General features: G+C 37.5%; 2 protein-coding genes across 2 annotated transcripts in view; one reads left to right on the top strand and one right to left on the bottom strand.

Annotated features, from left to right (window-relative positions):
- RPGRIP1 (RPGR interacting protein 1) overlaps positions 1-5,041 on the top strand; it is a gene marked incomplete at its 5' end in the record, with an annotated part of 58,867 nt that extends 53,826 nt beyond the window's left edge. The window contains 2 exon segments of the mRNA XM_079128693.1: positions 1,536-1,666; positions 4,569-5,041. Coding sequence (XP_078984819.1) covers positions 1,536-1,666; positions 4,569-4,681 — 244 coding nt within the window. The 3' untranslated portion in view covers positions 4,682-5,041.
- SUPT16H (SPT16 homolog, facilitates chromatin remodeling subunit) overlaps positions 4,931-15,372 on the bottom strand; it is a 33,238-nt gene continuing 22,796 nt past the window's right edge. Inside the window, exons 18-26 of the mRNA XM_079128694.1 lie at positions 15,085-15,203; positions 14,063-14,188; positions 13,681-13,793; positions 13,283-13,358; positions 12,438-12,607; positions 8,073-8,202; positions 7,314-7,443; positions 6,870-6,947; positions 4,931-6,260 (exon numbers count right to left, since the gene is read on the bottom strand). Of these exons, the coding sequence (XP_078984820.1) occupies positions 6,115-6,260; positions 6,870-6,947; positions 7,314-7,443; positions 8,073-8,202; positions 12,438-12,607; positions 13,283-13,358; positions 13,681-13,793; positions 14,063-14,188; positions 15,085-15,203 (1,088 nt within the window). The 3' untranslated portion in view covers positions 4,931-6,114. The remainder of the gene's footprint in view (positions 6,261-6,869; positions 6,948-7,313; positions 7,444-8,072; positions 8,203-12,437; positions 12,608-13,282; positions 13,359-13,680; positions 13,794-14,062; positions 14,189-15,084; positions 15,204-15,372) is intronic.

The following is a 15,372-nucleotide window of genomic DNA, read 5'->3' as shown; positions in this document are numbered from 1 at the left end:
TGTAATCCCAGGGGCTCTGGCGACTGAGACAGGAGGATCATGAGTTTAAAGCCAGCCTCAGCAAAAGCGAGGAGCTAAGCAACTCAGTGAGACCTTGTCTCTATATAAAATACAAAAAAGGGCTGGGGATGTGGCTCAGTGGTCAAGTGCCTCTGAGTTCAATCCCTGGTACCCGCCTCCCCCCACCAAAAAAAGTATTTACTTTACTTTTCTCTTTTTTCAGAATTCTTGTAATTCTCTTCCTTTATTATGTTACAATGCTAATCCTTTTCTACTCAATTTTAGATTTTGGTTGATTTTGCCTTTGATTTTCTTTTTGTCAGTATTGTATAACTGACAGTAGAATGGCTTTGTAATCTGACAGGTCTGGTTTCGAAGCCTCTCTCACTTGCGAGCTCTGTGATCTTTGCAATATTACCTAATTCCAAGGCTCTTGTGAGAATAAAATTGAGATGACATAGTTTACATAAAGCACACCTGGCCCATAGTAATGCCAGTTACCATCTCTTTCCTGGAAAGCTGTGGTAGGGAAGTTAGCATTATCCCTTTGCACTGTTGAAGATCTCAGGAGTGATGCAGAATTTGTGATAATCAATGAATATTGCTTACCCTTACTAAGAATGTATCCTTTTTAGTAATGCCTTCTTTTTGAGTGAATTTTGTTTAGCTGTGCTTTAAAAACTTGCATTTTCCCTTAGCACTATTAGCAACAAGATTTGCTTTTTAAAAATTACTAGGAATATGAAATGTCCTAAGCAACTCAAGCAAATCTAGAGACAGAAAGTAATCAGTGGTTTCCAGGAACTGGGAGAAAGAATGGGGAGTGACTACTTAATCAAGATAATTTCTTTTTGGGGTAATGACCATTCTGGAATTAGTGCTGATGGTAGCACATTATGCTTATACTAAAACATACTGAACACTGTAAAATGGTTAAAATAGTGAATTTTATCTAAGGAGATTAATGGGATTATTACACTAGTTTCTAGAATTCAATGCCATTTGCTAGGCTAGTGAAGATAATGCTAGTTGTCAATGACTTCTCCATTGCTTTTGGGGCACTATACTGTGTGCTTTACAGCATCATCTTTCAAGACTTGAAACTCTAAGGAATGTACTTTTTTATACTTGTTTTCCAATTCTGCATTCCTTCTGTTTCCTTTACTCCGCTCAGGTTTGGTATTCAAATTTTATTTAGAAAACTTCTCCTAATATCCATGATACTTCCCACATCAAATCCCTCAACATTGTAAACCATTTCACCAGGAATTTTATCTTGATAGTTTTGGGATCTGATCAACTGTATTTTTTAAAAATCTTGTTCCCTCTTCTAAGGGCCTGTAGTAAAATAAGTAGTTTTACTTAATCAAAATTGCATTGATTTCTTACTTTGTTGTCATCTTGTAAAATGGAGGCAAAGGAAAGGTGATTTGGGGGAGAATATACTGTATTACTTATGATTTTTATCTTTATTTCCTTGTTAAAGTATAAAGGGATCAGCAGTACTGAGATAAATGGATATTTTCCTCCTTTAGTTTAAAGTTTACAGTGGTGAGTGATCCTATGTATGAAGAAAAGAAAGAATGTGAAGAAGTAGGTTATGCATACCTTGGACTGTGGCAGATCCTTGAATCAGGAAGAGATATTCTAGAGCAAGAGTTAGATAGTAAGTAATAAAAACTTTTGTGCTTCTCAGTTCCTAGTTTTCTAAGGAAAACATCGTAATATTGAATAATTTTTGTTTTACCTCCAGTATATCATTATCACTTTGAAGTTCCTCATAGCTACCTGTATTTCATTTCCGGATCCAGCATGAAAAGTATTCAGTTGTTTTAGTTCTTATATTACCTCATTACAACTAGAATCTATTTTGAATCTACAATGTCTGAGGTAGGGAATATTATTTATTAATTTATTATTTTGTTACTGGGGATGGAACCAGAGGCATTTTACCACTGAGCTGCATCCCCCCACCCCACCTTTATTTGGGAACTGGGGATTGAACCCAGGGGCTCTTAACCACTAAGCCACATCCCCAGACCTATTTTGTATTTTATTTTATTTTAAGACAGGGTCTCATTGTGTTGCTTTGCTCACTTTTGCTGAGGCTGGCTTTGAACTTCTCCTGCCTGTCTCCCAAGCTGCTGGGATTATAGGTGTGTGCCATTGCACCTCCCCCCCCCCCCCCCCCCCCCCCCGCTTTTTTTTTGTAGACAGGGCCTCACTGAGTTGCTGAGGCTGGCTTTGAACTCATGATCCTCCTGCCTCAGCCTCCCGAGTCACTAGCATTACAGATATGTGCTACTAGGGAATACTTTTTAAAGACAAATTAATTTCAATAAAATTCATACTTCAGAATTTCTGACCTCTCTTAATCAGATGAGGTTTGTAAGGGTAGCTAATACCTTTCTTGGTTAATGTTATCATGTACACAGTCACATATCCCATATAGATTCCAATTCTCTTCTTCCCTTATATCCACTGGTCACCAAGTGATATTCACTTTTTTGTTTTGCCCACATTCTACTGTTATTTTGTGTACAGTGTTTACTGAATTGATATAAAATTGTTCTGATTATATACGTATGTATAAATATACATATTTATAAATATACATGCACATATATATATTTAGGCATATTCCTCAGATCAAGTATTACAGTTCATACTTTAGCTGGTAGACAAGACTTCATTGTATTCCTTTAGTATCTATCTTCCCAACTATGATCATTTAACCTCTCTGTACTCCTTTTCTAAACTTCAAAACAGGAATAATAGCAGTAGAATGTATTTCACAGGGTTATTGTGAAGATTAAAGGGACACTTAAGTAAACAATGGATTATGAGCTGCCTAGACAGTGCCTGGCACTTGGCAAGGGCCATCTGTTAGCCACTTCCAACTGACTTAATTCTACCTGTTTCATCCCTGAACATAACCATGCTCTTCTTGACTTCAGTGCCAAGGAAAATTCCTGTCTTTCCTTGTGACCTCAAAATTCCCATGCCAATGAATGAGTGCTTCTCAAATTTTGTTTTTAATCATTAATTAAAACAAATAAAACCAACTTAAAAGAGTAATGCCCTCTCTTCTCCTCAGGCTTTAAACATGTTGGTCTTTGATTTTAAAAATATTCTTTCTGGCCTTGTCACTTCAAAATTTAACTTCTTTGAAGTATTTGCTGAATGATCAGGTCACAGCAGTTTATCCCTTTTATCTCCTATACTCTTCCATTATTTCCATTCTAAGCACTTTATGAATGCATTCACCAGTTTTTCCTAATTGCCAAATCCAGTTTCCAAGTGGTTTTATCACTCATCTTTGACTTTGCTACACCAGTATTGGTTCTTGCTTTTAAACTTTTTTTTTTCTTTTGTACTGGGGGTTGAATCTGGGGTACCTCTCCACTAAGCAACATCCCCAGCCCTTACGGGTATGAACCATTGCACCTGGCTTTCCTGTTTGTATTTTTGCCATTAATCATCACTTTCTAGCTGGTTGGCCCTTGTTTCCTTTGTAGGTTCTTCTTTCCTGGACTGTTCCTTTAAATGTTTAGATTCTTCTGGTTTAGTCCTTGGTTTTTCTCCATATATTCTTTCTGGGAGTAGGTAGTTGAATCCATGCACAGGGTTTGAACTACTGTGTAGAGATAATCTGAAATCTGGGTTTCTAGACCAGATTTTTAAAATATAACCTAGATTCGCAACAGATGCCATTACTTATATTTTGTCTCCTGGGATCCTTGAACTCATCGTGACAACTTTCTCACTAACTTGTAGTTATTCAAATTACAATGGCCATTTTAAATTAATTTTCTTCTTACTCCCAATATTTACTAACAAAATTTTACTTACGTTTTTAAAAAAATGTTTTATCAATGGATTTTTAATTTATTTATTTGTATGTGGTGCTGAGAATAAAACTCAGTTCCTTATACATGTGAGGCAAGACTCTTACCACTGAGCTACAACCCCAGCTCTACTTATGTTTTGAATCATTCCCCACACCCCATAAGCAACTATACTTAAAATCCTCTTATACTTTAAAAGCCTCTTAACTACTCTCCTTCGGCCTATTTTTGCCCTTTTGAATATATTCTTTGAATAATGGGGTTCACCTTCCTAGAAACCAAAGGGAGACTTTCTGATGCCTTTGGTTGAAATCAAATTCTTGAAGACAAGGTCCTTTGTGAACTGGTCCTACTTATCTGTTTAGTCTCATTCCTACCCTTCCTTATAGTTTTCCAAACATGTTCTCATGTCTTGGCATATACTTAAGATGTCTTCTACTTAAGAGACTTGCTCGTGAATTGTCTATGGAAACCCTTCCATTTTCTCCATTTTCGAATAGGTGCCCCTTGTCTCCAAAGCACCTTGGGCTTTTACTTATTACAGCACCTACATGTTATACTGCAATGATCCTGTTTTCCTTTGTTAGCCAGAATCTCCTCATGAACTGGGGTAGTGACTTCACTGACTTAGTATCACCAGTACCTAAGATAACAAATACCAGGTATGAGTGTCTTTAATTGAAGATGCTGCTGCCTAATACTTTTGCTTTTTCTCAACAGTTGTTAGCCCCGAAGACCAGACAGTTCCAATAGGAAGGCTGAAGGTTTCTCTTCAAGCAGCTGCTGCCCTCCATGGTATTTACAAGGAGATGACTGAAGATTTGTTTTCATGAAGGAACAAATGCTTTTCCATTCTAAAATCTGAGGGAACCATAGTAAAAATCTCTTATAAAGTAACTTGCTATGCCATAAATTCAGTTGACTGTGGTATCTATTATCTCTCAGCCTAATGGTAAAAGTTTAGTGATGAAGGTTTATTTTTGTGATACTGGTGGGGTAAAGGCATTTCCCTTCCAATGCATCAGCACTTAACCAGAGAAACAGGTTTTTTTTCAGAACTGCAAAGGAATGGTCACAAAAGGTGAATTTATAAAAACAAAACAACAAAAAAACCCACAGTTTATTTATCTTTAGTTCTTCCAAAATTGAAAATATCAAGTCCTACTGCTAAGGAAAAAACAAAACAAAACAAAACATAGAATCTGAAACCCCTCCCCCCTTCTTCTCTTAGTCACAGAACACAGAAGGAAGTGCAGTGGGACAGGTGGATGCAGAGAACCAGGAGGGGAAGATGGCAAGATAAACTCCCCCAATACTTAAAAAGCTGTTCTTCAACAGAAACTGTGATAAATACAGGACAATGCAGGACAAGTAAAAATAAGGAGCAGCAGTGAGGAGAGGCTGTGCTGTAGATAATGGCCTCTCTTCTCTTCTCTTCTCTTGTCAGGGTATTCTAGGCCCAAGGGGTGGCTTGCCCTTCCAGATCTAAATGTTGACTCCTTTGAGCCTCTCTCTAGGTTTCACTTGAAGCAGTACGTGAGCACCACCATTCTTCCTTAGATACATCAGAAAAGAGAGTGGTAACTTTGCCTTCTATCATTGTACCATGTGTGAATTTTAAGGAGAAAAATCAAGTCAGGGAGTGTCACTGCTTCTTATGTCTTCCAAGACAGCAGAGATACCTCAGAACCTGCATGAGGTCAGAAACCAGGAAAACTGACGAAACCACCAGCCCAAATTGCCTCACTAGCTCAAGCTGCATCACACTTGTTAGCAAATTCCAAGAACCTTTTCTTGAGTATTGCAAAGATGGAACTTAGACGTGAGGAAGGTCATGGCAGTGGGGTAGGATGGAGGGTTGAATCTGCTGGTCAAGAACCATGGTACAGGTAGTTAAGGGAGCTCCTTGTACCACTGTCTTGGAAATACAGCTTTGAGACACCGAAGGTAAGATGTCAGAAGCCATCGATGTCCTGGTAGAAGGTGATAGGAAGAGAGGAATGAACGGTATTTATTAACAGCTGAAGCCTCCGCCCTTCTTCAAGCACACCTCCTCCCTTGCCATCTGAATTGGGGCCATTGGCACATGTCCTGGTGGGCCTGAAATTCCCCGAGTAGATTGGTCCACACAAATGGCCCCCTAAACCCATACACACAAATGGCAAAACTTCAAAGAAAACAAAAGGAAAAATACAGTTTCTATGTCATGTAAAATCTTTAGGAGTTGGCTGGAGGAAGAATGGAGCTCAGGGCCAAAGTTCAGATGTTACTTCCTCTTTTTCTTGGGGGGTGCAGAGCTGTGTCTGGAACCACGGTTAGAGCCACGGCCTGAGCTGTGTACAGATGCCTTCCTCTTCCGACTCATACTTCGACTCTGTTCTTCTTCTTCCTCATAACGACTTTCTCGGTCCGCTAAACAGAAGGAAGCATTATTGGTTAGCTTTAGTTACTTACTGGATTGCACGGGATAGTATGGAGAATGTACTTTAGTCACAACTGAGTTTTAATCTTTAATCTATCACTTATTAGTATGTGACCTGGGGCCAACTGCTTAACCTTTTTGAGTCTTGGTTTATTTATTTGTAAGAGGAAGAATTATTTAAGGATTATGTAAGGTATTCTGCTCAAAATACCTATACAGCAGATAATGTTTCCCCTTCATCTTTAACTTGTATTTGGGGTTTGGTTTCAGAGTAACTAGATTAGCACTACAAAGATATTCCTCCTAACCTGGAGCCTTACATGACTATGTGGTATTGTGGCTATGAGCACACTGGAAGGTTGAGCCACTGACAGAAGCATCTATTTAGGTGGGGTCTTATCCAGGTGGAAAAGATGGATACATTCTAGACCTTATATCTCCTGTAGTCAATGAAACTGTAGCAATGGCTCAAAGTTTTATTATGTTTTTTTCTTCTCATTATGCTAAAACTAATATCTCAAACTACAAAAACATGTCAGAAATTTGTACATAAATAAATGAATAAATAAACTAAACAAAAACAACAATTATTTTTTAACCTTTGCGAGCTTCTTCTTCCAGTTCATCCCAATCCTTCCCACTTTCTTCTTCACTGCCCAATGACTCCTTGGAATAGTCTGAAGTAACAATGATCACAAATTAGTCATATAGAAACAGAAACACAATGGAATTACAGAATTTTTCCCTTTAAAAAGCAGTTCCTAGCCTGGTGTGATGGCACACACCTGCAATTCCAGCAAATTGGGAGGCTGAGATAGGAGGATTTGCAAGTTCAAAACCCAGCTTCAGGGAAAACAAAAAACAAACAAAACAAACAAAAAAATCAGCCTCAGCAATTTAGCAAAGTTAAGCTGGGGGTGTGGCTCAGTGGTTAAGCGGTCCTGTGTTCAATCTCAGGTACCAACAAAACAAAACAAAAAGTTTCTAGAAATAATATAGATTAGGAAACCATAACAATTTTTTTTTTCTTATAAAAGACCAACCTGATTCTTCTGCTTCTGAGGAATAATCTTCATCACTGTCCTCCTCTTCCTCTTCATAGTCATCCTCTGAAGGATTAAAAGTCTCATCTTCAATTTCAGACTCTGAATCCCCTTCCTCGGCATCACTCCCCTGTTGAGTTAGAAAGAACATAGTACTATTCACTTCCTCCCCACAACGTTCACCTTATAATGGAAGTAATTTGAACCAATAAGTACACCAGCATTTTACATTAAAAAACAAAAACCTGAGTGACCAAGAGATAAAATCACTTATCTAAAATTACTGGTAAAATGCAGTTACCAGAACCTTAACTAGTTCATCTATCTATCTTCCTTCTTTCTCTTCTGCGAGAGACTAAAACCAAGGTCTCAGGCATGTTGATTCATATTTCTAAAAGATTCATTTCATTCTTCTGTACCTAGGGAAATTAATTCAGAAACTCGATAATAATGCATTATGCAAAGGTGTGAGGACCACTTTTCAACAAGTAATTTTATGAAAGATTTCCCCCCCCAAAATACTATGAAACTCAAGAGGAATGGTTTTTATAATTTCAAAGAAATCTTATGAGTGGCCACCAACATCCAATCTATGACTTACTAGTAAAACTAATTAGGAAAAACAATAATACCAAGTTGTGTTCCAAGCTTCTCCCAGCTGGTTTGGTTCTTTATGTGCCCCCTCTATGCCATTCTCCTAACTGCCAAAATGACAGCAGGCAACACTGTATGCAGAAAAGAAAACCCACACTCACGCACCTCACCCTCAGGTTCCAGGAAAGACCAGCCACCCTGTTCAAAGAAGCCCTCTGGGTCATCAACAATGGTCTTCATAATTTTAGTCCAGTTGAGGGACTGTACTCCTTCTGTGTACTTTAGGTCACAGGAACTGAGAGAAATGACATTACAAAATCAAAATCAATTTTCTACATTTTCTGAGAATTTCCAATGTGTATCCACTGCTAGTGTGATCTTGACCATTAGTTTCCTTGAAGTGCAGATAATCTTTTCCTAAATATGAGTGCTTATATTCTTTGCATTGTGCTACAAGAGCATGCTAAAATAGGTGTTTCATCTCCCAGAGCACTAACTTTCAGAACAGAGCAGCATTTTAACCAAATCTGAGCTCATTGCTCTCTTCCACTTTCTTCCTTAAGCACCCTATTCTTTTAGTCTTCCCCTCCTGTTCACATCAATTTGTCCTTTTCCCTCATTGGTCCTATTCTCTTTTCTTTTTGCTACTGGGGATTGAACCCATGCTTAATCATTGAACCACATCCCCAGCCCTTTTTTTCTTTTTTGCGGTACTGGGGATCAAACTCAGGGCCTTGTGCTTATGAGGCAAGCACTCTTACCAGCTGAGCTATCTCCCCAGCTCGTTTTTAAATTTTTTTATTTCGAGACAGGGTCTCACCAAGTTACTGCAGCTGGCCTTGAACTAACTCATGATCCTCCTGTCTCAGCCTCCTGAGCTGCTGGGATTATAGGCATGTGCCACCATGCCCAGCTGGTCCCACTGTTATTTGTAAATGGTCTTAACTGAAAATCACTTCTGTGATTTTTGTTTTTCAGTTCTGATCATTCACACTACCAAACTGAGAGATAGTGACAGTTTTTACTGGTCCGAGCTTTTTACTGCTTTCCTATGTCTTATTTATTTAATGAAAGGTCTATATGAAGATGGGGCACATCTTAAAACCAAAACAAAACAGAATATAATGTCAGTAGTGAGAGGTCAATTGGCTTTAGACTACCGGCTGTTCCAAACCTCTGTCAATGATATCTGAGAACAAGCCTCAAAAATCAAAGAGAATCCAATAAACCTGTCTATATCCTAGAATAAAATCTAAAACATGTCAAATAATTTAACAAAATATGGCACCCAACAATGTGGAGACACAAGGTCTGGCAACTGATCACAAATATCAGGCACTTAAAGGGGCAGCAGGAAAATCAACCAACAGAAACATTCAGTATATAGAGATGATAGATGAAAGTAGCAGACAAGGACATTAAATAGGCTATTATAGGGTGGGGGATGTAGCTCAGTGGTAAAGTACTAGGTTAGCGTGAGGCCCTGGGTTCAATCCCCAGTACTGCCAAAAATCAAACAGAACAAAATACCCCACTATTGTAAATATTCCCTATATGTTCAAGATAGAAGAATCTAGAGAGAAATAACTGAATAATGGCCCAATGTGAAAAAAACTAAAGAACCTATATCAAGGAACATCAAGCAAAATAAACAAAACTACACCAAAGCACCAAATAACCAAATTGTGAAAGCCAATGACATGCGCAAAATCTTAAATCAGCCAGAGGAAAAAATGACAAACTACACGAGAAAAAACAGTAGATGTCTCCTATGAAACTCAAGCCAGAAGACAAGCAATATTTTTTAAGTACTCTAAGACTGTTAACTTAGAATTCTGCATTCAGTGGAAACATCTTTCCAAAATGGAAGTGAAATAAAGACTTCTCAAAGAAAATACTGAGACTGTCACCAGAAAACCTACATCTCAAATGCTAAAATAAATTCATTAGGAAGAAGGAAAGTAAAAATGGGACCAAGAGCACTAGGAATGGTAAATACATACATACAAAATGCCCTCATTTGTAAATTAAAATATAACTGTTTTGAAGTTACAGTAATGTGGCAAATTGTAGGCTGCATAATGTTAGAAGTAAAATGTATGAAAAAAAGAAAATGAAGGCAGAAGAACCTTCTAACAGTAGGATATATAAACAGACTACAGTAAGTTAAAAGATGTATATGCAAACCTTATAGCAATCATTACAAAAATAAAAGGGTGTAGCTAGAAAACCAAGTGTGAAGATACAAGAGAATCATAAAAATAGTCAAAAAAGGCATGAAAAGTGGAAAAATAGAAAAGAATGGATGGGAAATACAGAAAATAAGTGGCAAGACGGTAGATTCAAACCCAACCACACTGATAATACAATAAATACAAATGATGTTTTCAGCAATCCGATTAAAAGGTGGACAGTACCAGAATGGATTACAAAAAACAAAAAAACAAACCAAGACCCAAATATATGCTGTCTCCGTGCAATCCACTTTAAATATAAAAGAAGGTGGAGGTGTGGGGCATAACTTAGTGATAGGAGTGTTTGCCTAGCATGCATGAGGCCCTGGGTCCAATGCCCAGCATAATAAATAAATGAGGAATGTCTAAAGTGAAAAAAAGAGAAAAAAAGATATGCCATGCAAACACTAACCAAAATACAGTTAGAAGTTATAGTATTATCACACTAAGTAGATTTCAAAATAAGAAATACAGTTTGAATATTCCTTATCTGAAAGACATGGAACCAGTAGTGTCTCAGATTTTTTCAGATACTGGGATATTTGCATATAAATGAGGTATCCCGGGTTGGGATTGTGGCTCAGTGGTAGAGAGCTTGCCTAGCAAGTGTGAGGCACTGGCTTTGATCCTCAACATAAAAATAAATAAATAAAGTAAGATACTGTGCCCATCTATAACTAAAAAAATATATTTAAAAAAAGAGGTATCCTGGGAATGGGATACAGTCTAAACAGAAAATTGATTGGTTTCATATACAACACAAAGCCTGAAAGTAATTCTCTACAATATTTTTAGTGCACCTGTGTTTTGACTGTGACAACTCTCACACTGCTGGTTTTCTAGACACAGTGGAATGATTCAGTAATTTCTGAAATATACATTTAACCCTATGACCCAAAAATCCTATTCTAAGGTCATTTACCCAAAGGAAATGAGATCATATATGCTTAAATCTGTATGTAATATTTATAGCAGCTATTCATAATAGCCCCTAAATAAAAATTATGTCTATTAACTACGAAATGGGTTAAATATGGAATACCCATAAATGGAATACTACTCCATAATAAAAAACGAAAGCCAACTAATGGACACAACTTCGATAATTTTGAATGCTAAGGAAAGAATGCAGCATACAAAAGGTAACATACTGTGATTCCATTTATGTGAAATTCTAGAAAAGGCAAAAAATGTGATAGAAATCAGTGATGGGGTTGAGGGAAAGGACTGACTTCAGAGAGGTATGGTATCTATCCTAACAATCTATCCTAATGATAATGGTAGACATATTTACTAAAACTCATATGATACACTGATGAATTTCTCAATAAAGCCTGCTAAAAGTTCATATGCACTTATATATAATACTTGTGCTCCTCCATGACTATCAGCATGGAAAATCCTTACAGAAACCATATATTTCTATTTCTCTCAGTTTATTTCTAAGCTATGAACTCATTTCTTTCTTTATCCTCCCCCCCCACCCCCCTTTCAAAGAGGAGAAGAAACTTGTTTTTGCTTTAGGTCTGAGGCGAGGCAGAGCATAATGGCAGACAAAAGCAGCACAGAAAATCTACCCAGTTCATGACAGTCAGGAAGCAGAGAGGTTACCCATTTCTTAAAAAGGAGATTGATATTTATAGACCCTTTCTATCTCCCAGAAAATGGGGAGGTGGAGAAGAGCAGAGCAAACTATTTAACAGCTACCCAAAACATCATGCTTAGGGAGCGACCACCACCTAAATTATCGGGGTTCTGGTACTTCCACAAGAAACTGCTGAGTGTATGAGTGTCCCTTTCAATGTACAAATGTAATAAAATTAATAAAGTCTATCTAAAACTAGTAAAAAGTATGGAATCCCTCAGATGAACAATTATTACACATGTACACAGATCTTTTTATGTATAAACCAAATAAAAAAAATTTTTGATTTTTATTTCCTTCACGTTAAGTATCCAGAAACTACTACTGAGCATTCAGGAAAAAGTGAATGGCTTCTTTGGGATCTGTCATACTTAAAGATCCCAAATTTTTAAATCTTTGTAACTCAATTCAAAGGTAGTCTTACCTAAAGTACATCAGTGGATTTAAAATTTTAATTTTCCCCCTAAAGAGGTACAATTTTAACAGATTGTCTAGGCTGGCCCCAAACTCATGGGCTAAAGTAATCTTCCTGCCTCAGCCTCCAGAGTAGCTGGGTCTATAGGTGAATACCATCACACGTTTATGTAAAGCATACAACACTTAAATTCTGTACCATGGGGAAAATGGGAGATGATTGGCACATTTACTTACTTCAACCATTCCTTGATGGGGTCAAGAGAGGCTACAGGAATGGCATTGATCATTGTCACTTTCTTACTGTAGTCCTTGTAGACAATTACCATATCAAAGTTCTTCAGGTGAAACTGGACCCTCTCAAAATGGATCAGCTCCACTTCATCCAATGTCACCACAAAAGGTGGCTGTCAGATAAGAACTAGGTCATTATATAAATACTTCCCCCAAAGCTCTAGTATTTTCAAATACTTCTAGGATCTAAATCACTGCACAGGAAAACTAAGCTATTTTTTGGTATTTTTGAAAGGGTAAAGAAGTATGAGGTAATAAGAAGTCCTAGTATACTCATCTCCAAGATAAAAACCTCAAGAAGAATAAATTCAAGGAAATTACGCTAGGAAATTATTTTTAAAAAGTGATTTAAAGAGACTTCAATTAGAATAATTAGAATCAGAATACCCATCCTCCTGCTTGCTTTTTTTTTGGTACTGGGTATTGAACTCAGGGGCACTCGACACTGAGCCACATCCCCGGCCCTATTTTGTATTTTAATTTTACTTAGAGACAAGAGTCTCACTGTCTTAGCTTTGCGCCTTGCCGCTGCTCAGACTGGCTTTGAATTCATGATCCTCCTGTCTCAGCCTTCCCAGCCACTGGCATTACAGGCATGCACCACCACAGGTGGCTCATTGTCCTGCTTTCTTTTCCCTATTTTCTTACTTAACAAAGTCAAGAGGGCTTGGGAGTGTACTCAGTAGTAGGAAGAGTATGTGTATGAGGCCTTGGGTTCAATGTCCATTACCACAAAAAAAGAAAATAAAATTAAATAACTAAAGTAAAAGGAGGCAAGACATACTCACCCATTCTGTAGCATTTACTAGAGCACTACTAGTGGGCTGAAGGAGGCAGGTACTCCTATAGGGAGCTCCATTAAATCTGAAAAGAAAGGAAACTCTTAAAGTGGGTTTAGCATACGTAAAACTAACTACTGCTGATACAATAAACTTCCCTTTCCCCATGACAAACAAGGTTCCTGCATATTTACTGGAGACTTTTATCTCCATTCAGGCAAATCTTTTAAAATTTTAAGGGGGACTACATGACTCAAACGTTATCAGGCATAGGAAAAACAGATGTGTTGCTTACATTCAACTATTATTAAAAAAGTAATTCATTTTCTTAAAAGATAGACTGGTAAAACTGCCATTTTCTTAAAAGATAGACTGGTAACAACAACAAAAAAGATGAAATATGTTACCCCAAGTCCCTAAAAGGCACTTCAAATTCCAGTTCCTCCTTTGTTAGAGCCTCTACTTTCTCAATGAAATTTTTAAAGGCTGTTTTCAGTTTGTGCCTCATTTCTCGCTCCATCTGTAGAAGAAAAAATATTAACAACAGCCATCATTTTTTGAGTACCTCTCCTCAAAAAATGAAGTGATTTTTAGTCTTTAATTCTCATAACTACACTTCTAAAATATACCTTATTAAAAATCATCAATTATCAGGGTGAATCTACAGCCTAATTCCCAAACCACTGCATTATACCTACTATCTGAGCAGATAATTTGAGTTATTCTCAAGAGTTGTTTATAAAATACAACAATTCCTGTACTCAGATTTTCCTGTTGCTACTCACAGACCTGTTCAGCATAGAGGTCATCTCGGTCATGCATATGCTGATGTTTTCCTAAGTCTGTGGTGATCTCTCCCACTTCTGTGTAGAACTGCACATCTGTGTGCCGCTTCTTCCCAAACATGATGGCATTCTGATGGCATAAAGCAGAAAGAACAAGAAAGAAATCAGAAGACTTAGGCCACCTAACATACAGAAGCAATATATGAGAAATAAAACGTAAAAATACCTAGGATGGACATTTCAATAATCAAAACTTGAGTTTCCACAGCATGCATGTAAAATTAACTAAACCAGCGGGGTGTGGTGGTACATGCCTGTAATCTCAGCTATCCAGGAGGCTAAGGCAGGAGGACTGCAAGTGTGAGGTTGACCTTGGCAACCTAGTGAGACCCTGTTTCAAAATAAAAGGGCTGGGGATGTAGCTCAGTGGTAGAGTGCTCCTGAGTTCAATCCCCAGTACCACTAAACAAAAACAAAAACTTAATCCCTGTCATAAATAATGGAATTTGGGAATGTAAAAGTACATATTTTTAAAACTACCCCCCTTTATTACAATAGACTTCGGAGAATATGTTGATAACAAATTTTGTGTAAAGCAAAAACTTTTATTTCAGAAACAGGAATTTGGAGAAGACCTCAAATGCCTATTTTGGGTGTATTTGAGCAACATTCCCAGTACCCCTTTAAAATTTTCCTTTTTGAGACAGGGCTGGCTAAATTGCTGAGGTTGGCATTGAACTTGCAACCCTCCCCCCTAGCCTCCCAAGTTGTTTGGATTAAAGATGTGTACCAGTGTACCTGGCTAGACATTATGTTTTGGTGGTGATTATGTATCACACAAAAGGGACAAAATACTTGGTGCCTTCTAGATGCTAGGCACTGTGAACTTTATAAACATATTTTCCAAATCTCTTAATGATTTTATGTTATACGATTTTTTAAATCATTATTTTATAGGAAAGAAGTGAGAAAAATTAACTATATTACCTAAGAACTCATGATCATAGCTAAGTAAAAGGTGTATACCTTGAGGTGAAAGTGCAAGACAATAATCATTTCTCCATCACAGGGCTGGAACAAAGCATGTTTAATATTGTTATATAGAATATCCACTTTGTCTCCTCGAACAGATGTGAATCGGAAGCCTAGGGAAAATAATGAAGAAGCTAAGTGTCAAACAGGATAATTAGGTTAGATCAAAAGGTTTTGTGTGTGTGTGGCTGGGATTGTGGCTCAGTGGCAGAGGGCTTGCCTAGCATGTGTGAGGCACTGGGTTCATCAGCACCACATAAAAATGAATAAATAAAATAAAGG

Source organism: Sciurus vulgaris (assembly GCF_902686455.1).
Source record: "Sciurus vulgaris genome assembly, chromosome: 2".
Lineage (NCBI taxonomy): Eukaryota > Metazoa > Chordata > Mammalia > Rodentia > Sciuridae > Sciurus > Sciurus vulgaris.
Note: the sequence above shows the minus strand (reverse complement) of the source record. Positions and strands in the feature narration are given on the sequence as shown.